At 51.9% G+C, this 26,912-nt stretch overlaps 2 protein-coding genes across 5 annotated transcripts; both read left to right on the plus strand.

Moving 5' to 3' along the window:
* The first annotated feature begins 141 nt into the window (after nucleotides 1-141).
* On the plus strand, nucleotides 142-21,812 carry IPO13 (importin 13). The gene is made up of 20 exons (XM_003936942.4): nucleotides 142-1,028; nucleotides 2,788-3,524; nucleotides 9,977-10,117; nucleotides 10,221-10,362; nucleotides 10,471-10,637; nucleotides 10,848-10,968; nucleotides 11,052-11,199; nucleotides 11,780-11,961; nucleotides 12,045-12,071; nucleotides 12,268-12,402; nucleotides 12,551-12,694; nucleotides 14,026-14,106; nucleotides 14,646-14,783; nucleotides 14,936-15,032; nucleotides 18,035-18,087; nucleotides 20,626-20,692; nucleotides 20,781-20,839; nucleotides 20,987-21,076; nucleotides 21,374-21,555; nucleotides 21,645-21,812. The coding sequence occupies exons 1-20, from the start codon at nucleotides 945-947 to the stop codon at nucleotides 21,739-21,741; spliced, it is 2,892 nt and encodes a 963-aa protein (XP_003936991.1). The 5' UTR covers nucleotides 142-944; the 3' UTR covers nucleotides 21,742-21,812.
* A 92-nt stretch (nucleotides 21,813-21,904) lies between these two features.
* On the plus strand, nucleotides 21,905-26,907 carry DPH2 (diphthamide biosynthesis 2). 4 transcript variants are annotated; one of them, XM_003936940.4, is made up of 6 exons: nucleotides 21,905-24,444; nucleotides 24,716-24,828; nucleotides 25,089-25,312; nucleotides 25,509-26,192; nucleotides 26,277-26,453; nucleotides 26,534-26,907. In XM_003936940.4, the coding sequence occupies exons 1-6, from the start codon at nucleotides 24,298-24,300 to the stop codon at nucleotides 26,656-26,658; spliced, it is 1,470 nt and encodes a 489-aa protein (XP_003936989.1). In that variant the 5' UTR covers nucleotides 21,905-24,297; the 3' UTR covers nucleotides 26,659-26,907. The 4 variants fall into 4 exon arrangements, with proteins under 4 accessions (XP_003936989.1, XP_010345757.1, XP_039330398.1 ...); XM_010347455.3 differs by having other exon boundaries at nucleotides 21,905-24,392; XM_039474464.2 differs by lacking the exon at nucleotides 25,089-25,312.
* Nucleotides 26,908-26,912: the final 5 nt, after the last annotated feature.

Here is a 26,912-nt window from a genome sequence, read left to right on the forward strand (position 1 = left end):
CTTCCGGTTAGGCGCAACACGGACTACATTTCCCAGGATGGCACAGCGGCGGGGCCTAGACTCGGCGGGGGCCTGGGGCGGCGCGCCACTCCACCGCCTGCTCGGGGGCGCGCGGGCTGGCGCGAGGACAGGGCCAAGGACCCGGAATGAGTTACCGCGCAGTTCCGCTGGGCCGTGCCGGGCTGTGCCGGGCCGTGCCGAGCCAGGACAGGCGGGAGTTGGGGCCTGAGTTGGCGGTGCCGGGGACAGGCGCTCGGGGCAGCCCGCGCCTTAACGAGGTCCCTGCCCTGTCCCGGCCGGGCTGGCTTGTCTGTCAGTCACTGGGGCGGAGGCAGCGGCGGTAGCGGGGCTGAAGCCGGGCGGTGAGCACAGCGCGGGCCAGGCCGAACGGAAAGACCTGCCACAGCCCCTCAACTCCACGGACTCTTCGCCCCAGACTCGCGAAGCTGCACCTCCGCGCTTCGTTGGACACCTCCGTAACCACGAAGGGCTCTCTCCCCGGTGACCCTCCAGCCCCGTGACCTCTTCATAGCACCCGAGAGCTCACCCAGGCGGGGGTGTTGTGGGTACAGGCCATCGACCCTGTGACCCCTCAAGATCCAGGGGCTCGGTTTCCCCCGCAGGCTTCCCTCCCCTCTGACTCCCTCCACACAGATTGAGGGGACAGAGCTACCACTAGGATCCCCGCCTGAGAGCTCCTCACTGACGGCCCCCTCCTCGGAGTCCCCCTCAGTGGGTCTCTTAAGAGCACCCCTTTTGGTCTCTGGCAAGCCCCTCACCCCCAGACGAGGTGGGGAGGCCTCGGCAGCCATGCCCGCCCTGGGCCCCCCCTCACCCCACCACTCCCTGGACACCCAAGCCGGGGTCTAGCAGGGGGCCAGCAGCCAAGGGGCTGGGGCAGGAGGCAGATCAGGGCCCACCTCCCTGCCAGGGAGGGAGCAAAGATGGAGCGGCGGGAGGAGCAGTCGGGGGCTGCAGGGGCTGGAGCAGCAGCAGCCTTGGACTTCACTGTGGAGAACGTGGAGAAGGTATGAGGGCTCTGGGGTGGGCACTCCAGTGACAGAGCAGAAGTTCTGGGGACTGTCACTAATGCCAGCGCCCAGGCTTGGGCTGGCTGCCTGCTGGTATGGTGCCCCCAGAGCACCTGGCGTTTGCTGTCTTTCTGGGCAGGCAGTATTGCAGTGCCCTAATGGGCTATTTTTGTCTTTCCTTACAGGCAGGTCCCCTGTGGACACATACTCCAGGGTCTTGGGATGGTCCCTTCAGGGAGCTTATGACTTAGCCTTCCAGCCAGACTGGCTATTTTCCAGCTCCATGGGAACTGCATGAGCAGTGCAGTAGGAAACTGGGAACCCAGGAGACCTGCAGCTCAGTCTTCTGGAATTATACTGATGCCAAACCATCCTGGACCTGGTTTTATTGAGCCAAGGGCTCAGGAAATAATCTGGAACTAAAACAATCTGGGTTGTTTCTACTCTTTGGAGAAGGGTCCTTCCTTTATTGGATGGAAGCCAGACCAGTCCTGAGCAGGCAGGTGTGGGGCTGTCTCCTTTTGTTTTGTGCTGAGTCCAAGGGTCCTGGCCCTGCTGGCAGCCTTACAGGGCTCCTCCCTACTCACCTGCCCACACAGCTCCCTGCCATGGCCCTCCCAAGCTCCCCCACTGCCCAGCCCATCTTTCTGAACTGCCTTTTTGGTTCTTTTCTGTATCTGCTCCCTATAACCTGGAATGCAGCAGTGCATGCACCCTGGGATGAATGGGAAGATGGGGCTCCCTTACTTGAAAGCAGGGAATGATTGCAGATGCTCACATGTTATTCTTGACTCCTGTTTGCCATAACAAACAATGAGGATGCCTCTCTTCTGCCTGCTTTGGCATCCCTGAGGAGCCAAACAAGGGACAGTGGCCATAACTGACTGTCAGGGGTGCAAATAGAGCTAAGCTTACTTGGATGGAGCCTGCTTAGGGGTCAGGGTTCTGGCCACACTCTCCCATCTCTTGGAGCAGGGCAGTGTTGGCATGGTGGCGCACTGTTCCAGGTGCTACCAGGAGATAAATCTCACTGTTTTCTTACTTCATGAAGTCCCATTGGAATTGAGGCCCTGGGGACTGTGCTAGTGGAAAGCACTAGGCCAGGTGTTTGCCAGGGCTGCAGCTATAGCCAAGGCTTCTCTGGATCAGTTGATTGGACCTTCACATGTGCCCTCTGAGGAGTGTTCTCAACCGCCCCCCTCCCCCAACTCCAGCATGTCTCTGCCCCAGGGCTACTTGGCAAAAGTCTTAGTCCTGCTCTGATTTCACACTGGCTTTGATGCCATCATCTGGAGTGACCTAGGGATGATCCTAGGGGAGCTGAAAGGAGCTGTTGGAGTTGATGGGAGCAGCTGTGCCTGGGAAGGTCAAGTCCCCTCAAGCTGTTCCATGCCCTTCTCAGGTTTAGCTTCATCCTTGTGAAGCTGTTCCTTCCACCTAGGCCTTGGCCTCAATTGCTTCACCTTTGGGGGGATCAGCCTCCTCTTTTTTTTGCTTTTCTGTGGAGATTCCCTCTGAACCCATAATGTTTTGCTATAAGGAGAAGAGGATATGGTAGAGCATGGGCAAGGTTCAGGCTCTCAAGGTATCAGCAGGACCCAGGCCCAGCAAACACTGCAAGAGCCCTGAGCTCTCCCTGCTCAGCTCCCCAGTCAGGGAGAGGGAGCAGTCTTGCAGGACCAAGTCACGCCTCTGTTCTGGGCTCTGGCAGCATCCAGAGTGGCCAGCACCTGCTCAGTCCTGTGCTGTCCTGCAGGCGCTGCACCAGCTCTACTATGACCCCAACATTGAAAACAAGAACCTGGCTCAGAAGTGGCTGATGCAGGCCCAGGTCTCTCCACAGGCCTGGCACTTCAGCTGGCAGCTACTGCAGCCTGACAAGGTGCCAGAGATCCAGTACTTTGGGGCCAGTGCTCTTCACATCAAGATCTCTCGCTACTGGAGCGACATCCCAACTGACCAGTATGAAAGCCTAAAGGCACAGCTCTTTACCCAGATCACCCGCTTTGCCAGTGGCTCCAAGATTGTACTGACTCGGCTCTGTGTGGCACTAGCCTCGCTGGCTCTCAGCATGATGCCTGACGCTTGGCCATGTGCTGTGGCAGATATGGTACGACTCTTCCAGGCTGAGGACTCACCAGTGGATGGGCAGGGCCGCTGCCTAGCCCTGCTAGAGCTGCTGACAGTGCTACCTGAGGAGTTCCAGACCAGCCGCCTACCCCAGTACCGCAAAGGCCTGGTGCGGACCAGCCTGGCGGTGGAATGTGGGGCTGTCTTCCCTCTGCTGGAGCAGCTGCTACAGCAGCCCAGCTCACCCAGCTGTGTGCGTCAGAAGGTGCTCAAGTGTTTCTCCAGCTGGGTGCAGCTGGAGGTGCCGCTGCAGGACTGTGAGGCACTCATTCAGGCAGCCTTCACTGCTCTGCAGGACTCGGAGCTCTTCGACAGCAGTGTGGAGGCCATTGTGAATGCCATCTCACAACCTGATGCCCAGAGGTGAGCTACTCCCCACCTGCCCAGAAGACAGCCTCTTTGGCCAGCTGTCCATCTATCCATCCATCTGTTCAATAAGCATTAATTGAGTGTGTACTGACACCTGGTCCTCTGCTGGAGAAACAGCAAGGAACCAAAGAAGACATGGTCCCTGTCCTTATGGTTCAGACAGGGAGTCAGACGTTAAACAACTAATTATCAATTATTCAATTAAAATATTTGACTCTTTTCCTTCTCTCAACTAGTCACCAAGTCCTGGCTGTTCTTCTCCTGACCATATTGCAAATCTATTTTTTTCCATTTCCATTGCTACCACCCTAGTCCAAGCTGTCATCATCTCTCTCCCCAGATTACTGCGGAGCTTGTCCTCACTCTTGTACCCTTCATTGTCCCAGCAGCCAGAGTAATCTTTTCAAAATGGGGATCTACTCTTTCTGATCAGAACCCTTCAGTGGCTTCTCAGTGCTCTTAGGTTAAAGCTCAGAATCCTTAATGTGACTCATAAAGGTGCTGTACAGTATGGCATCACCGGCCTCGTCTCATGCTGCTCTCTTTGCTCTCTATACTCTCACACAGTTTCTTAAATTCCTTGAACGTCCCATGTTTGTTTCAGCCTCTGGATCATCACGTGTACTTGACACCTTGCCTCAGCTTAAACTTCATTTACATAGGGAAGTCCTCAATGGATTCTTAAGACTAAGTTTGATCTTCTCTCTTATATTACCTCAGAGCTCCCAGTAGTTTTCCTTCTTAGCCGTAACATGATTTCAGCATACATTAATGTGTATGCCTCCCCATTAGTCTCTCAACTCTGAGGACAGGGACTCTGTCATTTTACTTTGTCACATTGTGCTTGGCACATGATAGCATTTGATATTTTTGATTAGATGAAAGTAGGAGTTGCTTGAGTGGGGAGGGGTGGGGATGGAAGGGATTGGGGGAGGAGGGTGGAGTGTTCTAGGCTTTAGGAACCACAGCAGGTGCAAAGACTTGTGGACAGTATCATGATATATTCAAGGGCACAAAAGAAGTAAGTATAGTGAAGTGTTTGTTTGGCAGATGTTCGTTGAGCATCTCTTGTGTTGGGCCCTATGCTGAGCTTTGGGAGCAGAGAGACAAATGCTTTAGCTTCCATCTCTCAGAAGCTCACAGTCTGGTGGACACATGAATGGCAAGTACAATCAACATGATGACTCCTCTGATGGAGAACACAAGGGTCTGGAAAAGCCCAGAGGAGGCTTTCACCCAGTCTGAGGGTTGTGAAAGGCTTCCCAGAGGAAGCGACCACTGAGTGAGAGCTGTGTAAGAGTTAGCCAGATGGAAATGATGGATGGAGAGGACATTCCAGACAGATGGACGAGCCCAAGCAAGGGAAGGGTGTAAAAGCCCAGAGAGTCTGGTGATTTGTAAATCATTAGGTGTGATGGGACAGCAGGATTTAAGGACCAGATTTATAGGAGACAAGGGTCCAGATCATGCAGGATCTTCTTGGCCAAGTTTAAGATTTTGATCTTCATCCTGAAGATGATATAAAGATATTAAAGGATTTTAAGCAGAGAAAATGGCCTACTGAGACTTCTGGTATGAGCTGGATTAGAAAAAGTGAGACTGGAAGCCCTGACACTGATATTTCAGAGATGGGGCTTTGGGATCCATGGCAGAATTGGAAGGAAAACCCATTAAAAGAGACTTCATGAAGAGTAGCTAATGTCTCAAGCCGTGGCATTAGTCATGTCTAAGTTTGAATCCCAGATGGTTCACTTATTAGATCTGATACCTTGAATAAGCCATTCCTAAGCCTCGGTTTCCTCATCAATAAAATGGGGATGATCGTATGAACCCCACAGAGTTGTAAAGGTTTAAATAGGATAATGTGCACAAGTCCTGCCCCTGGTGTTCAGTAAAGAATATTTTGACTCCTTGAGTAACAGGAATTCTTCTGTGGTCTCTGCTGGGGTTAGGATGGTCAGCAGCATCCATTTGTATGCTTGGATTATTCATACGTTACATGTTTTAAAATGGGAACTGTGTGTGTGTGTATGTGTGTGTGTGTGTGTGTTCCACCTTTATACTTTATGTGACCAGTTAACGGTAACTATTTATTTATTTTTTTGAGACAGAGTTTCACTCTGTTGCCCAGGCTGGAGTGCAGTGGCATAAGTTCCTCACTGCAACCTCTGCCTCCTGAGTTCAAGTGATTCTTCTGCCTCAGCCTCCAGAGTAGCTGGGATTACAGGCACCTGCCACCATGCCTGGCTAAAATTTTTGTATTTTTAGTAGAGATGGGGTTTCACCATGTTGGTCGGGCTGGTCTTTAACTCCTGACCTCAGGTGATCCACCTGCCTCAGCCTCCCAGAGCGCTGAGATTACAGGCACTCACGCCTGGCCAACTGTTTATTTTTTAAAAGATAGACGTTGTTACTATTAAATGGATTAAAGCTGTTTACTTTTAGAATTGGTCATAAGGAGTAGAAGCAGAATCGTGCAATAGAAAGTGGGCCTAGTTGATCAGTGGCTAAATTGGAAAAGGAGTTGGTTTCACACACACACACACACAATGTGCTTAACCACTGCCTTTTAAAACTTTAAACAAAATATTGGGGTTGATTTTAAAAAATAAATGATTGTTTCGGTATGAGGATGAAATAAGAGAATGTGAAGCTTTTAGTGTGGTTCCTATGTACTCCATAAACGGCAGTTGCCAGTGTTTGGTTTCATTATTGTGTTGGCAGTTATTATGATACCTATCCCCTGGCTTCCCAGGCTTCCCAGCTTAAGGTGAATACCTAGTCCCAGATCAAGGCCTCTCTTGGCAGCCTGAAGCTTAAGTGCTGGGTGGGCTCCGATAGTTGGTGACTAAGGGAAACGGATCAGGGCAAGTGTGTGGGTGATGTGAGGTGTCCTTGGATACACCCAAGTTTACCCGCCCAGCCAGTCTCAAGGGCTTTGGCAGGTAATTGATGCCCCTTCTCCTCTGAACGAATGAGCGAGCAGGGAGCCAGTGAGGTAACCCACAGCCTCCTTGGCGCCCATTGGCTGCAGCCCCTTGGTTGCTTAGCAACTCTCCCCATTTTCTCTGCTCTGCTCCTGAAGCTAAGCTCTAATTGCAGGTCTGGGCTGAGCTCCGTGTGAGCAGCAGCAGAGGCGTCCCAGCAGCCTTGCCTTGGCTACTTGAGCTGACCAATTGGAGCCAGGCCTCTTGAACCCAGCTTCAGCTATGATCGTAAAGACATCCTCCCTATCTCCTTCCCCCAAACCTAGAAACCTCTGGTGCCTCAGACTTGTTCTTCTGTCCACCTGCAGGTCGCAGACACAGGTGCTCAGGTGGCAGGAAATCTATGCAAGAATTTCTTCCCATGGGTGAGCTGCATCCAGCCCAGGGCCCGAACCTGGGCCTTGCTCTACCCTGTCTAGTTTCCTAGCTTTGGCTTGTGAAAGTCACCTTCAGTGGCTTTGATTCCTGGATCATCCAGGCACGCCTTCCCCAGGTGTCCCGACATTGGCCCTCCCCTTGGCCGAGTTTGTGCTGAAGTCACCCTTTTCCTGCTCCTCCACAGCTGCTGCTACTTCCTGGCTCTCCCCTTTGAAATGTATTTTTTTTTTTCCTGAAATATGTTTTTAATCCCGGAAAAGCTTTCCCTTGACAGTTGGGGAGGGAGAGAGAGGAAAGGAAAGTGAATTAAGCAGGCTGTTGAGGGCTCCCATCAGTTAGGACTGGAGATAGGGGCTGGGATGTACATAGATCGTTTGGGGAGATTCTGGTTGGGCCTGGAAAGAAAAGCAGACCTGTAGCAGTTTAAGGGGGTTTCAACCTGGATTCTGCTTCTGAGTTGTTGTATGACCTTGAGTGATATACTCTGAGCCCTTTGGGGCTGTATTGTCCTTGATTTGCCCTAATATGAGGCTCAAATGAGACAAGTTAAGAACCTTCACTGAGTACCTGCCGTCTGCATGAACTTTAGCAGGTGGAGGAGAGAGCCTCAGAATACAGTGGGAATACTATGGGGGTAGAGTACTACCTCCTGCTCCCATCTCAGCTGCTGAGGACCTTGTGGGCCATAGCCTTGGCCCTGCCCCTTCTCTTTGTGCCAGAGTCTGGCCTGAAAATGCCTATTGTCTGGTGGTGCGGCCCGTGTCAGGGTCATGAGACTGAAGCTATCCCAGCTGTCTCCAGGCAGCACCCCCTGGGGCTGTCTCTGGGCTGGGGGTATCCTGGCATGGATGACTTTTCCTGCTAGAATGGGGATGTGGAGAAGGAGGCCGATGTCCCTGGGCTGCATGCCTCTTTTTGTCCTTCTCATCCTCCCACCAAGGATATGAAGCTACTGCCTAGCAACCTGCTTGAGGCAAGTCCAGATAGAACTCCTTCTGGGATCTTCAGTCCCCCACTCCCTAACATAGATTGCTATGGTGACACTATGATTGACAACAGAAGAGTCCCAAGCATCTGATCCCCACTGTTAGAGTGTGGCCTCCTCTGCTTAGTCTCATCTCCACAGACTAAGGTGCTGCAGGGAGGTCCAGTGGAATGGAGCCAGGCTTCTCTCAGTCCCTTTGTATACTGGGCTGCCTGCCCTTCTCCTTTAGAGATCATTGTGTTTCAGGGCTCTGATCTGGACCCCCTTATTTTTTTCTCATTCAGCACTTTCTCCTTGGGCAATTCTCATCTACTCCCATAGGTTTAAATACCAGCTGTTAGCTGATGACTCTCAAATCTATGTCTTTTGCTCTGACTTCTATGCTGGGCTTCAGGGCTTCCAGCTCCTTCTAGATGCTTCTACATGCATAACCTATCAGGTGTCTCTGAATCAACGTGTCTAATACTGAGCTTATCACCTTCTACCTCCCATTAAAGGTGTTACTGTTCCCTGCTACTCACCCCACAGGTCTCAGTAAGTAGCTCCACCATCTACTTAGTTGTTTAGCCAGCGACCTGAGGGTTGCTTTATTTTTCCCCATCCTCACATCCAGTCAGTCATCAAGTCCTGTCCATTTTGCCTCTTAGCTCTCTGAGTTAATCATCTACTTCTCTTCCTCCCTGCAGCAACCATACTACTCAAGAGTTGGAATTTGGTGATAGGGATGGACTGGATGGTGGGGATGGATGCTCTCATGAGCTGTTGCTGCCTTCCAAAGTCTTTTTTTTAAATCAGGGCTTCTGAGCCTGTGTTTACTCTTCTGTCTCCCAGTCTTGTTCAATCTCCCCTGGCAGACTATTCGTTTCCTAGGGTGACCATAACAAAGTGCCACAAATGAGGTGGGTTTAAAGCCAAACAGAAATTCATTGTCTTAAATTGTGGAGGCTAGAAGTCTGAATTCAAGGTATTGGCAAGGTGATGCTCCCACGGAAACCTGTAGGAGAATCCTTCCTTGCCTCTTCTTAGCTTTGTGGTTTGCTGGCGGTCTTTAGTGTTCCCCAGCTTCCAGCTGCATCACTTCACTCTCCACTTTTGTCCTCACGTGGTATTCTCCCTGTATGTCTCTGTCTTCACATGGATGACATCTTATAAGTCCAGTCATATTGGACTTCAGGTCTATCCTACTCCAGTATAACCTCATCTGCAATTATCTTATTTTCAAATAAGGTCATATTTTGAGGTACTGGGGATTAGGATTTATCAAAAAACATCTCTTTTTGTGTGGATATAATTCAACCCATAACAGTCTGCCCTCTGGCCCCCCAAACTACATGTTATCACCACATGTAAAATATATTCACGTCATCTCAACCTCCCCAAAAGTTGTAACCCAGCTGGACATGGTGGCTGACACCTGTAATCCCAGCTACTCTGGAGGCTGAGCAGGAGGCTGAGTTTCTTGAGCTCAGGAGTTTGAGACCAGCCTGGGTAACCTAGCAAAACCCCATCTCAAAAAATAATAATAATAATGTTGGGCCGGGCGCGGTGGCTCAAGCCTGTAATCCCAGCACTTTGGGAGGCCGAGGCGGGTGGATCACGAGGTCGAGAGATCGAGACCATCCTGGTCATCATGGTGAAACCCCGTCTCTACTAAAAATACAAAAGCTGAGGCAGGAGAATTGCTTGAACCCAGGAGGCGGAGGTTGCGGTGAGCCGAGATCGCGCCATTGCACTCCAGCCTGGGTAACGAGCGAAACTCCGTCTCAAAAAAAATAATAATAATAATAATAATAATAATAATAATAATGTTAACCTATTCTGGAATCAGTTCTCATCCAATTAGAGAATACAATTCAACCCAAGATGCTGACCTTCTCATACTTCCTTCTCAGAGTTCTCCTGGGGGTCCCTGACCTATGGTTCTTCCCAAAATGGGGAACATCAAATCTGCCATGTAGTCCCTGACCCTTTTTTTGCTTAGGATTTGATAAGGGGAGGGGAACTTGAGGGAAGACAAAGAGATTATTCCTTTCTCTTAAAGCCTGTAGGGGGATGGGCAGAGAGCTCTGATGGATTTTCTCATGTCATGCCTCTAGGTACGTGAACACGCTCCTGAAACTCATCCCGCTGGTGCTGGGTCTGCAGGAACAACTGCGGCAGGCAGTGCAGAATGGGGACATGGAGACCTCCCATGGCATCTGTCGCATCGCTGTGGCCCTGGGGGAGAACCACTCCCGGTAAGGGGTGGGGAAGCTAGGGGTGGGACAGTAGGGCCCTCTAAGAGGTGGGGTTCTGGAAGTCCCTCGAGAGGTAGAATGACCTGTGTCTCCTCCTCCCCAGGGCCTTGCTGGACCAAGTAGAGCACTGGCAGAGTTTCCTGGCACTTGTCAACATGATTATGTTCTGCACAGGCATCCCTGGCCACTATCCTGTCAATGAGACCACCAGCTCTCTAACCCTCACCTTCTGGTACACGCTGCAGGTGTGTATATGTGACCTCCAGTAGGACTGGGCTGTGGTGGAAGAAGGTGGATCATGGGCTTCTATGGCTACTGGTGAGGTGGCTAATTCTCTTCCCTGGCTCTCTCAGGATGATATTCTATCCTTTGAGGCAGAGAAGCAGGCTGTATACCAGCAGGTGTACCGGCCAGTCTACTTCCAGCTGGTGGATGTGCTTCTGCACAAGGCCCAGTTCCCTTCTGATGAGGAATATGGATTCTGGTCCTCAGACGAGAAGGAGCAGTTCCGAATTTACAGGTGATGGTAGCAGGCCAATTCCTCTAAAATGGAGTCCATAAATAATGAAGGCAATGAGGGAAGCCAGGCTTTCTGAATTTGGGGGCTTCTCTCTCTGTTCTCTAGGCATTGTTGCAGGGTTTTGGGGGTACTGGAGTAGGCTCCTGGGCTTGGGGGCAGGATCCAGGGGCAGGATCCAGGCAGTGTAAAAGGCCTTTATCTGCTTCTCAGGGTGGACATCTCAGACACGCTCATGTATGTCTATGAGATGTTGGGGGCCGAGCTGCTCAGCAACCTCTACGACAAGCTGGGTCGTTTGCTTACCAGCTCAGAGGAGCCCTACTCCTGGCAGGTACCTCCCAAGCCTGATTCCCTCAGCCCTCCCAGACCTGTCACACCCTCCTCATCCAAGCCAGTGGCACCCTCTTTCCCCAGCACACAGAGGCCCTCCTCTATGGCTTCCAATCCATCGCAGAGACCATCGACGTCAACTATTCTGATGTGGTGCCTGGGCTCATTGGCCTCATCCCACGGATCAGCATCAGCAACGTGCAGCTGGCAGATACTGTCATGTTCACCATTGGTGAGACCTGGCACATGCCCATGACCATATTCCCAGAGCCACAGCACCTGTCCCTGGCCACAGCCAGCATGCTGGATCCTATCCAGAATGGGAGAGCCACATACCTACACAGTGTTGTAACAAACTGACTGTCCTGGCAGGTCTAGGGGGTCCATCTGATGGCACAATGAGCTGCAATTCAGTGAGACTAGTTTACTGTCAGGGAGATTAAACAAGAATAGAAGACAGAAGAGTAAACACAGGTTCAGGAGCCCTGATTTGAAAAAAAAAAAAAAAAGGCTTTGGAAGGCAGCAACAGCTCATGAGAGCATCCATCCCCACCATCCACTCCAAAATGATAATTTACTATCAGTGAAACAGCGGTATTGGGCCTCTGTTGAGTAACCCTTTCCTGCTTCTCTGCTGTAAGCCTCTTGTTTAAGCATGCACATGCATATTTGCCCATGTAGTCCTCTGAATGGAGCAGTGCTCTGTGCTAGGGCTGCAACTCGACCCTGCCAGAAACTGCTCGCCTCAGAGACATGGTACAAAGCCATCCTGGCCTGCCTCAGAGATCCTCCTGTCTTCCTCCTTCCTCCAGGAGCTCTGTCTGAATGGCTGGCTGACCACCCCGTCATGATCAACAGCGTTCTGCCCCTGGTACTGCATGCCCTAGGTAATCCTGAGCTCTCTGTCTCTTCTGTGTCTACCCTCAAGAAGATCTGCCGAGAGTGCAAGTATGACCTGCCTCCCTATGCTGCCAACATTGTGGCTGTGTCCCAGGTATGCAGGGGCCCTGGATGATGCTGAGCCTCAGCGCACACTCTGCGCTGTGCTGATTCTACATTCCTTCTTTCTACCCCCAGGATGTGCTGATGAAACAGATCCACAAGGTGCGGCTCAAAAGTTTCTAGGGGTCTCCTTGGGGGTCTTTTGGGAATCTTTTATCCCTGAAATCCTGTTTTTTGCCTTCCCCTTCCTCTTATCCCTTATTCTCTGTTTTTGGAAGCTTCTCTCAAGAGGCTCATTTTCCTTCCTACCCCACAACTAGATGTGGCCAGGACTGACCATCCATGTTCTGCCCCACAGACAAGCCAGTGCATGTGGCTGATGCAAGCGCTGGGCTTCCTGCTGTCAGCTCTTCAAGTGGAGGAGATCCTTAAGAACCTGCACTCGCTCATCTCACCTTATATCCAGCAACTGGAGAAGCTGGCAGAGGAGATAGTGAGTGAGCTCTGGGGGCCAGGGAGTAGTACTGGGATGCTGTGGCTGATGAGGGGTGAGGTTGGAGCTGGCCCTCAGAGTTGGGGCTCAGTGATCTGGACCAAACTGGGGCTAGGAGATCTGGAGCTTGGTTTGCTTCTCCCTGCAGCCCAATCCCTCCAACAAGCTGGCCATTGTCCACATCTTGGGGCTTCTCTCCAACCTCTTCACCACACTGGACATCAGTCATCATGACGATGATCACGAAGGCCCTGAGCTACGGAAGCTGCCAGTGCCGCAGGGACCCAACCCCGTGGGTGACATTGTCTTTGCCATCCCCCCAACCCCCACCTGTGGGAATGTCTTTGTCACTCTTCAATTCTGTGGGTAATGTTGTCATTGTTCTCCTTTCCCCATGGGGGTGATGTGTTTGGTCCTCTGATTCCATGAATGACCTATAATTACCTCTCACTCTGTAGGTAGCAATGTCATTATCTCACTCAACTCTGTGATGTTGTCCTTGTCCCCAGCCTAATTAGGGTGACGTCATTGAAATTCCTTAGCCCCATGAGAGATATTGACATTATATCCTTCAACCCTTAAGTGATGTTATTATGGGCCCCTGTTCAACCCCCCTACCACCCTCCGCTCTGTAGGGCCTTCTACTTCAACATTTACTGTCCCCTGTGGGCACTAAGGATGCTTATTACATCCTCCGCATGTAATAGTTCTGGCCTTCAAGTTGCTCCCAGTTTAGAGGAAGTTCACTTTGCTCAGATTGTCACAAAGCAGTGTGATAAGTCCTGTGAGAAGCTTGGGCACAGGTTTTGGGGTGACCACTTACAAGTTGCTTAATCTGGAGGAAGCCTCAGCTTCCCATTAAAAACTATGAACATTGAAATGTCTGGCTTACTTAATTCACAGAACTGTGCTGGATGGTAGATGTGGTCTCACATGTAGGTAGTTTGCATGTTGTAAGGTTCTTTATAAATACACGGGACTGCTTTGGGCATTGTTTGCAGAACTCCCTCCAGAATTTCTCCTGGAGAAAAGGAAGCCATAGGCATCCTGGCCTCTCTGCTTAACCGAGTTTCAGTTAGCCTCTTGGCTTTAGACCACAGCTGGGCCACTGTCGTCAGACAGAGCCCCTTCTTGATATGGTAGACATCATCCTGCCTTTCCTTGCCTCCTAGGACCTCAGTCTGCTCTCTGCTCCTCCATAAGCTGCCTGCATCTGTGTATTCTTTGGGGCTCCCTACCTCAAGCCTATTTAGAGGAGAACGTATCTCTACTTCTTCAGGGGCTAGCCTATAGCCTTGGTTTCACAGGGCAGAGATATAAAGGAAGTAATTTTTTTTTTTAAGTCTACAAAGATTTCATAATCTTATGAAGCACTTGTGATATCTCTGCTTTGCAGTTTGAGGCTTCCTTTGTGATAATCCCTAGAATTCAGGATACCCTCCTTTTTCATTCATGAGAGAGTTCAGCAAACCACTTCTTCCCCCAGCGGTCCCATACACTGGGTCCTCAATGTGCATTCTGGGGTAATAGGTTTGAATTCCCCTCCTCCCTGCTGCCAAGTCCTTCTCAAGTGGGTCACAGTGATGGATAGCAGAAGCACCTCACTTCTTCCTGTGTCTTCAGGTGGTGGTGGTGCTGCAGCAGGTCTTCCAGCTTATCCAGAAGGTGCTGAGCAAATGGTTGAATGATGCCCAGGTGGTGGAGGTGAGCCCTGGCCCTTGCCCTCTGCTCCATAGTCACTTCTCGGAGGTGTAGCAGGACTAAGATGTTGCCATGTTTCAGCTTGCAATGGTTTGGAGAAAACAGGGAAGGTGAATCCCGCCGCATAGAGATAAGGAATCTTTTGGGAAGACATTTAGAACTCGCCAATATCATGAGAAATGCTTAACGCAGGGACTATAATATTAGGGTTGAGTGACAGCCAGGCATCTGTTTTGGCATCAGAAACCTGCCTTTGGTCCCTTTTCAGTTCAAGTTTTTGTTGCCATTGCTGCTCCCTGAGAGGAAATGGTGGAGATGTAAGTAGCAGGAGTTAAGTTCCACAGTTCCATCCTGTGCGCCTCAGTGAAGGGCCTTTGCCCCCTGCCAGAGTAAGGGTCAGACTTGCTTACCGTCCTTGGTTTGCAGCGCCAGGCAAGGCTTATAGGTAAGGACCTGATCTTAGGCCCGCTCTGTGCAGGGCTTCAGCGCTGTTCCAGTCAATCGTGACCTGCTGACCAGGGCCCCTTTGCTTTCTTCCCAAGGCGGTGTGCGCTATCTTTGAGAAGTCGGTTAAGACGCTGCTGGATGACTTTGCCCCCATGGTGCCACAGCTGTGTGAGATGCTGGGTCGGATGTACAGCACCATCCCCCAGGCCTCTGCTCTTGACCTCACTCGACAGGTGGGCCTTCTGATTGGGGCAGAGATCCTGACCCTGGGTGGGGGTGGGTCAGGTAGCTGCTGTGTCTGGGGTCCCCACTTGCATTCCAAGGATATTGCCTGGTCCTGGTGAGATTGGGTCTCAGCTGACCAGCATTCCCTGCTTTGTTGTAGCTGGTCCACATCTTTGCTCATGAGCCTGCCCACTTTCCCCCAATTGAGGCCCTCTTCCTGCTCGTCACCTCCGTCACACTCACTCTCTTCCAGCAAGGTAGGTCCTGACCAGGGTCTCTGCTGCTGCCGCCACTGCCACTGCCACTGCCTCTGCTTCCCCAAATGGGGAGCCAAAGCTGCCCACTCTGTTCTTCTCTGTCCCCTGAGTCACATGTGGGACTTGATGGGAAACCTGTGCAGTCAAGCACAGCACCTTACAAATAGTTGAAACCTTAGGTTGAAGTGGATAAGAGGGTGAATGATGTCTTCTGCTGGCCTGCTGGGCTCAGGGCCAGTCTGGATATGGAAGAAGGAAGTGGAGGTGGGAGGTGGGCAGAGGCTCTGAGGGGCTTGGGGCACTAGGCTGGCTCCTTTACTTTGGGATATAATGAAAAGAGGAAAGAGCACGGGCTTTTGAAGTCAGCTAGACCCAGATTCTAAGTTCATCACCACCAACTAGTTGTGTGTCCTTGGGCAAGTCACTTACCTTTGCTGAGCCTTCATTTCCATATCTGTGAAACGGAGATATCATATACTTGAAATGATTGTTTATAGGTATTAAAGTCACGTCTTCTGGGCCCCTGGTTCAGGGGCTTTTGCACAATGAAGTACTCAGAGACTGCTGGTTCCTTTCCCTGCATCAAGGCTTAGTCCTTTCTAGGCCAGAAGTCAAGTACCTTTGGCTGTGGACCTAGCCCTCCATTCCCTGTGACCCTTTGCCTGAGAGAGTTGGGAGCAGGGGCTTCATTCAGGCTTCTCGTGTTGTCTAATCCAGGCTTCCAATTTGGAAAAACAAAAACAAAAAAACAGCACTGTTCAGCTAGCCTCGTGAGCCTTGCCTGGATTCATGGTCACAAGTTTGAGGCTCACTAGGGGTCTCGGTTGGTACCCAGAATACTCTTAGCTTATAACCTCAGTGGTCTCATGATCATGGCCTCTGTTCCTCTGGGCCATGGAGTAAGTCCAAACTGGGGAGAAACCTGCACCAGAAACCTGGTGTGGTCATCCTCAACTCCACCTTTCCCACTCCCTGTACCCAATCTAGGACAAGCCCCATTGATCCTGGCTCCTGATTCTCTCCAGGTCGGCTCACTTCTACCCACCTCCGTGGCCACTGCCTCAGTTTAGGGTCTCACCTGGATTATCAACAACCTTCTAGCGGGTTTTCTTGACATCTCCCCTTCTCTCCAATCTGTTCTGCACACTGCAGCTACAATCTTCATAAAAACACAAATCTGAGCATTTGTCTTCCCAGGCTTAGAACCCTTTTGTTGTTCCCATTGCCCTGAGCTTATTGTTCCATTCGCACCTACATGACAAGGCTCTGGCATGCCTCTAATGTCCTCTCCTGCTGGTATCCTCATGACTCCAAAATTCCAGCCACACTGCCCTTTCCTTACTGTGTCCCATTTGATACCCGTGCCTTGCGCCTCTGACTAGAATGTCCTAGGCCCTTTACTGGGTGAGCTCTCACTCCTTCATGCCTCAGAAAGGAGGAAGGCTGCATCACTTCTCAGAGTAATTTCTCAGAGGTGGAATTGGGTACTTCTAACTGTACTTAAACTGCATTCTGTACACCCTGCTGACATAGCACTGATCACACACAATAATCAGCTTTCATATCTGTCTCTCTTACTAGACTAAGGCCCTCCAGGGCAGGGTTGAGTTTCTTCTCTCTGCATCCCCAGTGTCCAGAATGAGGCCAGAATACAGCAGGCTGCAGATACTGTTAAATAAAGGAGGAGGAGGGCTCTCTGCCCTTGGAACCTTTCCTTCTGTCTGTCTGGCCCACCTCTAGTAAAGTGGCTGCTGAACATCAAACCTGCAGGGTGCACATTGGGCCTCACTTTCTCGAACTTAAATAACTCAGGGTTCATATACCAAAGGGACAGGCTTTATTTATTGGCGGCTCTTCATAGCCTAGAGAGGGAAGCAGGGCAGAGATTATCTGCTTTACAGATGGGGAAACTGAGCATTTGTGGCTTGCGCAAGATCACACAGCTACTTAGTGGTGTCTTAGGCAGATGGTTTTGCACCACATCCTCCTCAGAGTGGAGAAGCCTGGGTAGGAGCTCCAGGTGCATGCCATATTCTTGCCTCAGGAATCATCAGAACTGGAGGCAGAAGTGTCCAACATCTTATCTGTTGGGCTTGTTGGTTGTCTCGCTGGACAGGATGGCTCCTATACCTGTTATGCCATATCCCAATCTTAGCCATTCCTTCCTTGGGCTCTGCCTTCCCACTGGACCATGGGATGTCACACTGACTGCTTTCCCTCTTTCTTGGCATGTCCAGATGATGGGAACTAGTCCTCAGCCCTGAGCTTGGCTCTCTGCTGAGTCCGTGTCCATGTGGAAGAGCTTTGCTGGGATGGGGCTCTTGTTTTTGGCCTTATGATGCTGTTTCCTCCTCTGGGCCCTGTTAGTGACTTGCTGGGCCATCTCCATAGCATGCTGGGCACTGCCCTACCTAAGCAAGAGTCCTCTGGTTTAAGTGGACCGAATAGATTCTTTTCCTTGGCCAGACCAAGAGCCCTAAGGCCACTAAAGTGAAGTGGCACTTACTCAGGCTCTGATGCCATAGCCTTTCCCGGGCCCTCAGATAAACCTCAAAAGAAGATACCAAGGGCTAGGCCCCCCGACTATCCCGGCTCTCCTCTTCAATGACTGGCTGATGGGGAGATATGTGCTAGGAGCAGTGTAGGGCTACCCCAATCTGCCAGAGGCCTCAGTAAGTGTGGTGGCCATTTCTTCAGTTACATGGAGTCCAGAATTGCTCACATACCAAGGGAACACGAGGGGATGGCATGAGGAGGAGTGGGGAGTAGGCGGAAGGCCCCATGGAGGGAGCTGGGGCAGGCCCGTCCTTCACTTTGCCGTCTCTTTCTGTTGGGCTTCTCCCAGTTCATGGTTTTTGTATGTTTTGTTTCTTTATCTTGCTTCCTGCTGCTCATGTGCCCCCACGCTGTCTCCCTGCAGGCTCTCAGTCCCACATAACTATATGAGGTTGAGTTGCTGTTTGTATAATTTTTTCTTAAGTTCCATCTTTATTATATTTTAGGGCCCAGGGATCATCCTGATATTGTTGATTCATTTATGCAACTCCTGGCACAGGTGTGTTTTAGTTTTATTCATTCACGTTCTGTTCTCTCTCTTTCTCTTTCTCTTATGTTGAAATTCAATTTAAGCCTATTTTTAGCTTTCTGTTGACAAATTTTTTTTCTGTTCAGTTGAATAGAGTTTCTTCATCTGTTTCCGTGGAAGTTGACAACCCAACATCCTCCTTTAGTGCCCCTATGCCTCAACTAGCTCAGTCTTCTACAAAGACCAGGGAGAGGCTGATCCCAAAGGGAGGGAGCTGGGCTGGCCTCGGGCGGGGCGTGGGAAAGGGAGGGGGTTGTGACTGTGCCCAGCAGCTTCTTTTTGCCCAAGAAGTTCATGGGTAGGACTGGAGTTGAAGGGCCTGGGGTTCACTGTCCCCGTGCTCCTGCCGGGAACTGCCTGCCTCAGTGCCCCCAGCCTGTTCCTGAGAGGTAGGCTGGGAGCAGCTCCAAAGTGAGGGACTGAAAAGAGGAATGTGCGCGGTGGAGCCCAGAGTTGGGCTATTGGAGAGGTTGAGCTGCTGCTGGGAGGTGGAGTGCAGGCTCCATTGTGAGACCATGTTAGGATGTGTTTGCATTTTGTATGTGTTTAAGTGTGTGAGACCTTATTTTGTATGTCTTGAGTTTGGTTTGGGAAGGGAACGGAAATCACCTGTAAGTAGTATGCGTATTGTGTTGGGTGCTAGGATGAATGTGTGCATTGATGTGTGCTGTATGTTGATGTGTTGTGTGTTTTGTGTTGTTTGTTGATATGTTAGGCCTTGATGGATTTAGAGAGTGGACATGTGTTGGAGGTGTGTGTGCGCTGGGCTATGGGAGTGTATATTATGGAGGATAGGAGTATAAGTTGTAGTACTGGTATGTCTGTGTTAGAGTATGGTTTGGAGGAGATGAATGTTGGGCTGTGGGGGTATGGAATTAGTGTGATGGGGGCTTCTGTGTGCTAGGGGTTCCTATCACGCAGAACCCCTAACCTGTGAGTTGGGATAAATGGAGTGTTTCTTTGAATCATTCCACAGATTTTTTTTTTTCTTTGAGACAGAGTCTCACTCTGTTGCCAGGCTGGAGTGCAGTGGCGTGATCTCGGCTCACTGCAACCTCTGCCTCCCAGGTTCAAGCGATTCTCATGGCCTTAGCCTCCTGAGTAGCTGAGACTACAGGTGCATGCCTCCACGCCCAGCTAATTTTTGTATTTTTAGTAGAGACGGGTTTTACCATGTTGGCCAGGATGGTCTTGATCTCTTGACCTCATGATCTGCCCACCTTGGCCTCCCAAAGTGCTGGGATTACAGGCGTGAGCCACCGTGCCTGGCCCTCATTCCACAGATAATTTTATTGAGTGTGTAATGCATGCTGTACTTTGCTAGGTATTGAGGATATGATAGTGAGCAACAGCAGGCACAGTTCTTGCTCTCCTGGAACTTACAAGTCTAGTTTCTGGGGTAGGGGAGGGTGGGAGGAAGGAAGAATAGGGAGTGTTCTGGGCTGGGTGAATATGTGTGTGGGTGTTTTCAGGGGTGTATCTTTGATAGGGAGGGTGTCTGAATGTATATTTGTGTATGGATATGTTGGGAGAGTGCACAGGAGGACTGTGGGAAGGCTGAGGGTGTAGGTGTGTGGACATGGTTTGCAGATGTTCAGGTGTTTGGTGTGTGACTGTCAGGAGGGTGTGTTCCAGATGGGAAGAGAGTGTGTATGTAAGAGGTATGATAGAGGTATGTAAGAAGGGCATTTCAAGTGATGGTGCCTGTGGGGGTGTTTGCACACGAGTAAACATGGGGAGTAGAAGGGATGTGAGGGGTTGGAGGGTAGAGGTCTATCTGGTGTGCACTGGGGGCATTTCTTGGGAGCAGCAGTGTTTAAGGATGGCTGGAGCATCTCCTGTGACCTGAGGATGTGCCAGTCATGTCCTGGTACCACTTGGGGCAGGCCGTCTGCCCCCATCACGTCATCTGTTCCCCCTCACCCACAGCAGCACACTCCTTGGTGTGTGTATGGCCAAAGAGGGCCTGGACACAGGGTACCCTGGATGAGGCTCCAAGGCTCCTGCTGTACTTTTCCTCTTCTTAGCAGGAGCTGGAGGGTGTCTGAGGAATACAGGAGGGACATGGGAGGAGGGCTGTTGGGCTGAGGGCTCCCTGTCTGGATGCCATTTCTTCCTGCTGCCCTGTTCACAAACCTGGGGTGCTTAACTCCCTCTGTTAATCAACATGAAGTCACTGCTGGCAACCTGGAGCCTGCAAGATCTCTGCCCCCTGATGGAGGGGAAGGTGTCTGGAGCCCAAACTTTCTGCATTATGATCCCCACCCTCAACCTCTCTCACATACACCCATGCATTCATGTACATATATGTGTACATAGCATCCCTTGAGCTGTCCTCACCTGACGTACTGAACTCTGGGGTGGTCCGGGTCCCCCAGAGATGGCTGGGTAGCTGGTTTTGGCAGCCTCTACCTGTGAGGTGTGAAGTTGGGGCTGGGGTGGCAGGTGAGTGGGGGGGTGGTCCTTGGAGCTGGCTGGGGCTGGGCTTACCAGCTCCACCTCCTGCAGGCTCTGAAGCGGAAGCCAGACTTATTCCTGTGTGAACGACTGGATGTCAAAGCTGTGTTCCAATGTGGTAAGTGGGGCCAGATGGACAGGTGGGTCTGGGGCTCCCCCATGAGGATCCTTACGCCCCATCTGATCTGCCTCTGCCTCTCCCACAGCTGTGCTGGCCCTCAAGTTCCCTGAGGCACCTACTGTCAAGGCCTCCTGTGGCTTCTTTGTGAGTCCCATTATGAAACCTGACCCACTGCCACCCCAATGCCCTGCCCTGCCCAGGACTCCAGACGGTAGGGCTGTGGTGTACAGCTCTTGTCCTCACGGAGAGCTGGGAAGGAGCTGGGCTGATGGGCCTCTCCATCCTCTGCAGACAGAGCTGCTGCCTCGGTGTGGGGAAGTAGAGTCTGTGGGAAAGGTGGTACAGGAAGATGGTCGTATGCTGCTCATAGCAGTGCTGGAGGTGAGATGGAGCAAAGGGGGGTATTATGGGGGTGAGGGCCCCACACTGCTGAGGCAGCTCACCTTCTGGGAGGCTTGAGCCTTTGGTTCCTTTGAGCTCTAAGATTCTGTTTCTTCTTCAGTTAAATGACTGAAAGTTGTTAGGATTGCTGTGGGGATCAGCTGGCTCTCAAAAAAGCAGCGCTCACTATTACATACAGATTGGCTTAGGAACTGTCCAGAGGGCCTGGGGCACAGTTAGACATTCTTGCTGCAGAAGGGGCAACACCCTGGTGTGCTGAGAGCCCCTCTCCCTCAGGCCATTGGGGGCCAGGCCTCCCGCAGCCTCATGGACTGCTTTGCCGACATCCTGTTCGCCCTGAACAAGCACTGCTTCAGCCTCCTGAGCATGTGGATCAAGGAGGCCCTGCAGCCACCTGGTTTTCCCTCTGCCCGCCTCAGCCCTGAACAGAAGGATACCTTCAGCCAGCAGATCCTTCGGTGAGCAGAGCTGGGGTGGACCTTGGCTCAGGCAGAGAAGGGGCAGTGGTGGTGGTTGGTGCTAACCTACTGTCCCTTTTCTCCTTCAGTGAGCGAGTGAACAAGAGGCGGGTGAAGGAGATGGTGAAGGAGTTCACACTGCTGTGCCGGGGTCTCCATGGCACAGATTACACAGCTGACTACTGAGGGGTGCTCCCATCCCACTCACCCCTTCTCTTCACCCTTCCCTATCCCCAAAGAGTAAACCTGGACCCTCACTGCTGCCTCTGCCTCCTTTCTGCTGCCACCACCACCTAACTGAAAGCCTGGGTCCAGAAGGCCTGAGGGAAGGACGGGAGGATGCTTGGACGCAGGCCTTGTCGGGGGAATGGTGGGAACACCCTCTAGCTCCCAGGTTGGAAGAGATATTGCTGTAGCCAAGCCACCTAGGCTGGAGCCCTTCAGAATACGGTCATTGCCCTTGGGGTGGGGTGGCTGCAGTAGTGTCATCAACCCCCCATTTCCATTAAATTAGTCCCAGCATGAATGTATACGTACATTTGTTTAATCAACAGCACTGAGTACTAGGCCCCCAAGCGCTGTCCTGCATTCTTCTGCCCTGAAAAAAGGTTGATCTAGTCTATAGCTACCATGCTAAGCTGGGAGAAGGGTGAGGAAGTGAGGGAAGGCTGTGTGGAGGAAGTTTTTGACAGGAATAGCAGCCTTCCTAGGTGCAGGACTTGGGGCTTTGGGCTGCAAGTCGGGTAGGGCTGGGTCCATTTGAGAGGGAAGAAATGGAGTGGGGTCTTGACTTCCAGGATGGGTTTCTGATGTGGAGTTAATACAACATTGAACTTGCATATGGTTGAGGAGGGCTATAGAAAGGAGCTGAGTGTGTGTGTGTGTTGGGAGCGGGGGGCAGTGGCAGGGAGGTGAGGGAGAGAAGATATCTGAGCCCCAGAGGAGGAAAGAGGAAAGCAGGACCTAGTGTCCATATGTCCACTGCTCCCCACTTACACAGGACCTCCAGCACAGGATGGTCAGGGATCGGTCAGCACCATGGACAGCTCCTGATCTGCTATGGTTTTCCTCCCTTAGCAGGATTGCCTCCGTTCTGTCTGCTCAGCTATGGTTTCACCTGGGTTGCCTCTCAGGTACCCCGGGCTTCTCAGTAAGATTTGAAGAGCAGGACTGAGTTTTCCCCCACTCTCACCCGTGAGCTTTGAATCTCTTTATAGGTGATAAGGGAATTGGTTACTCCCACATTCATCCCACTCAGTAGATCTGGATTTGATGCTGGTTGTGCTACTGAATTAGTGTTTTATTACACAAGCAGTCTCTTTGAACCTCAGTTTCCTTATCTGACAAAAGTATGTAAGGAGGGCATTTCAAGTGATGGTGCAAGTGTGGGAGTGTTTGCACATGAGTAAACATGGGGAGTAGAGGGGATGTGAGAGGCTGAAGGCTAGAGGTCTATGTGGTATGCACAGGGGGCATTGCTGGGGAGAAGCAGTGTTTGAAGATGGCTGGAGCTGTGGGGGCATTGCTGGGGAGAAGCAGTGTTTGAAGATGGCTGGAGCTGTGCAGAGCATCTCCTATGACCGGAGGATGTGCCAGTCATATCCTGGTACCACTCGGGATAATTCTTACTCCAAACAGTATAAACTCTTAAAAATGAAGTGCCTAATGTACAGTAAGTGCTCAGTATTTGGTTAAGTAGCAAATGCTTTCACTGCATGTGATATCCAAAGAACTACTCTGTAAAGTTTTGTATATAAATTAATTTGACCCTCACAACAATCTTATTAAGAGGCACTATTGTCATAACTCCCCATTCTGTAGATAAAGAAATGGGCATAGAGACATTCCTAAGATACTCTAGCAAGTGACCAAGCACAATATTCAAACCCGAGCAGGTCGGCACCAAGTTTAAAATTATGCAGTGAAGCCAGGAACGGTGGCTCATGCCTGTAATCTCAGCATTTGGGAGGCCGAGGTAAGTCGATTGCTTGAGCTCAGGAGTTTGTGACCAGCTTGAGCAACATGGCGAAAACCTGTCTCTGCAAAAAAATACAAAAATCAGCTGCATGTGGTGGCGCGCGCCTGTAGTCCTAGCTACTCCGGAGGCTGAGGTGGGAGGATGGCTTCAGCCCAGGAGGCGAAGGTTGTCGAGATCGCGCCACTGCACTTCGGTCCAAGTAACAGCCAGACCTGGTCTAAAAAAAAAAAAAAGATAAAGGAAGAAAAAAAAATATTAAATGATACTGCCCAGAGGATAGAATGATACTGCTCAGAGGATAAATGCTTAACGGTGAAGTCAGTGTTCCTGAGGACCGTGGCTGGGCTGATCAGCAGGAGGACTCCCAGCGCCCCAGAGAAGCGCCAAGGGAACTACAATGCCCACAAGGCTCCACGCCTTCCTCGAGACACTTCCGGCCGGCCTGGGATTCAGGCAGAACCTTGGTTCTCTGTGCGGGGCTTGATGGCGAGGATTGGAGGGCGGGAGCCGTGCTGATTTAGGATTGGTAAAATCTCTACCAGCCACGCCTCTAGAACCCGGAAGTAACCTCCCCGGTAGTCCCGCGTGTAGCGGGGAAACGAGCTAGGCTGGCTGAAGGGGATGGCTACCGGCTGAAGGCCGACCGTGATTCCTGCTACCTCCACGAGGCGATTCTGACCCACTGAGTGCTGCTTTTGAGGACGCGGGCCCCGTAGCTGACCCAGGGAGGTCCCCGCTGCATCCCACCACCCAAGCTGTGCATCATGGAGTCGACGTTTAGCAGCCCTGCCGAGGCGGCGCTGCAGCGAGAGGCCGGGGTGCCAGGACTGCTCACTCCTCTCCCGGACTTGGACCGAGTGTACGAGCTGGAGCGAGTCGCTGGATTTGTCCGTGATCTGGGGTGTGAACGAGTGAGGACAGACTTAGGGAAGGGTGGTGGTTGGTTCGCCTCTGTGGGGATGGGTCGTCCAGAGGATCCGGATTTTGGGGGATTTTGTGAGGGCAAGGGGGTGGGGGAATCGGTTTGTCCGCAGCACGTTGACCACCCCTCCCTTCCACCGTAGGGCAGAGTGCCCCTCTGGGACCAGGTTGAAGGTTCAGTAGGAGCTCCCAGAAGATTGCCTTTAAAGAGGTCCTCGGTGGGAGAGAGGCTGTCCCTGACTTCATGGCTTATGCTTATAGGTTGCCTTGCAGTTCCCTGACCAGCTATTGGGAGATGCTGTCGCTGTGGCTGCACGATTGGAGGATACGACAGGGTCAAAGATGTTCATTCTGGGGGACACAGCCTACGGCAGGTGTGAACTTGGCCTAAGGTGGGCCAGGCCTGGGGATCCAGGGCTTACCGGGTTTTACCTCTATGACAGCGTTTGCCTTCAATGGTGGTGTTTCTCCTTGATGATAATGGTAATAACTCCTCTCTTGATGCTAGTAGCTCCCTTCATTGACAATGTCTTCCTTTTATGAAACCATTTTATACACTGACCACATTTCCCAGTGATGACAGCAACTCGCCGCCAGAAGAGACCCCGTTTCACTGATGCTGTCTCCCCTGCAGCTGCTGTGTGGATGTACTGGGTGCTGAGCAAGCTGGAGCTCAGGCTCTCGTACATTTTGGCCCTGCCTGCTTAAGCCCCCCAGCCCGTCCACTGCCTGTCACCTTCGTCCTTGGTCATCGTTCTGTGGCCTTGGAGCTCTGCGCCAAGGCCTTTGAGGCCCAGAACCCAGACCCCAAAGCGCCTGTGGTGCTGCTGAGTGAGCCGGCCTGTGCCCATGCCCTGGGTAAGGGGTTTTGCCTGTGTATGCACAAAGGGTGAGCCAACTGCTTTATGCCTTAATTTCCCCATTTCCATATACTTCCATAGAATTCTTGATATGGGCTTGGCCCTAGCCTACTGGATCATATTTATTCTCCTGGGGATGAAAGAGCTCCTACTTTGCCAGGCTCCAACCTCCACACTACGTCCTTCTCTTCCAGAGGCCTTGGCTACCCTCCTGCGCCCGCGGTACCAGGACCTGCTAGTCTCCAGCCCAGCTTTACCCCTGCCAGTGGGGTCCCTGAGTCCAGAGCCTAAGCCCCTGGAGCGTTTTGGCCGCCGTTTCCCCCTTGCCCCAGGGAGGCGTCTAGAAGAGTATGGTGCCTTCTTTGTGGGGGGCTCTGAGGCCAGCCCTGACCTGGACCTTGACCCAGACCTGAGTCGGCTGCTCTTGGGATGGGCACCAGGTCAACCCTTCTCCTCCTGCTGCCCAGATACAGGGAAGACTCAGGATGAGGGTGCCCGGGCTGGACGGCTAAGGGCACGAAGACAATATCTGGTAGAGAGGGCCAGAGATGCCCGCGTGGTAGGGCTGCTGGCAGGCACACTGGGTGTGGCCCAGCACCGTGAGGCACTGGCCCACTTGCGGAACCTGACTCAGGCTGCTGGCAAGCGTAGCTATGTGTTGGCCCTGGGGCGGCCCACCCCTGCCAAGCTTGCCAACTTCCCTGAGATGGATGTCTTTGTGCTATTAGCATGTCCTCTGGGTGCCCTATCCCCTCAGCTTTCTGGTAGCTTCTTCCGGCCTATACTGGCACCGTGTGAGCTGGAAGCTTCCTGCAACCCTGCCTGGCCACCTCCAGGCCTGGCTCCCTACCTCACACATTACGCGGACTTGTTGCCTGGTGAGTAGTGGGGCATTGCCTAAGCTGGAAACCTGGGGCATGGAGTTGGGGCGAGTATGGATTTTCTTTCATCCTCCCTTTCAGGCTCTCCCTTCCACGTGCCTCTCCCACCACCTGAGTCAGAGCTGTGGGAAACCCCAGATGTGTCACTCATTACTGGAGAGCTCCGACCCCCACCTGCCTGGAAGTCATCAAATGATCCTGGAAGCTTGGCCGTGACCCCACGGCCCCAGCTGGAGCTGGCTGAGAGCAGTCCGGCAGGTAAATGTGCAAGTCTCCACCCCCAGCTGAACTCCTTCTCCAGATGCAGCACACCCAGACTGAGCTCCTTCCCTCTACAGCCTCATTCCTTAGTTCTCGGAGCTGGCAAGGACTGGAGCCCCGCCTGGGTCAGACACCCGTGACAGAAGCTGTGAGTGGAAGACGAGGGATTGCCATCGCCTATGAGGATGAGGGAAACAGCTGATACCATGTGGGGTTGGAAACACAGATGGACTTACGAATGGCTGCTAGGACCTTTAGTGCTCCCTTCACCAACCTCCCATCCCCCTGCCGGATCCTTGAAGGACCCTGGAAGGAGGGAGAGCAGGCAGCCTTTCACTGAGGATAGGATCCGTCTTTGTCCTGTCCTGGCGCTGGCACAAGCTCAGCACATGCTCAGTAAATGCTTGTTGTTTGGCTGGTGGAATAAAGGGCTTAGGGCCTTCCCTGAGGCCTCTG

The sequence above is a fragment of the Saimiri boliviensis genome, chromosome 11, assembly GCF_048565385.1.
Source record: "Saimiri boliviensis isolate mSaiBol1 chromosome 11, mSaiBol1.pri, whole genome shotgun sequence".
Classification (NCBI taxonomy): domain Eukaryota; kingdom Metazoa; phylum Chordata; class Mammalia; order Primates; family Cebidae; genus Saimiri; species Saimiri boliviensis.

Coding starts and splice junctions, on each gene's coding strand:
- IPO13 (XM_003936942.4), top strand. CDS start 945: ATGGAGCGGCGGGAGGAGCAGTCGGGGGCTGCAGGGGCTGGAGCAGCA. Junction 1,029..2,787: donor CTGTGGAGAACGTGGAGAAG/GTATGAGGGCTC, acceptor GCTGTCCTGCAG/GCGCTGCACCAGCTCTACTA. Junction 12,072..12,267: donor TGATGAAACAGATCCACAAG/GTGCGGCTCAAA, acceptor TCTGCCCCACAG/ACAAGCCAGTGCATGTGGCT.
- DPH2 (XM_003936940.4), top strand. CDS start 24,298: ATGGAGTCGACGTTTAGCAGCCCTGCCGAGGCGGCGCTGCAGCGAGAG. Junction 26,193..26,276: donor TTACGCGGACTTGTTGCCTG/GTGAGTAGTGGG, acceptor CCTCCCTTTCAG/GCTCTCCCTTCCACGTGCCT. Junction 26,454..26,533: donor GGCTGAGAGCAGTCCGGCAG/GTAAATGTGCAA, acceptor TTCCCTCTACAG/CCTCATTCCTTAGTTCTCGG.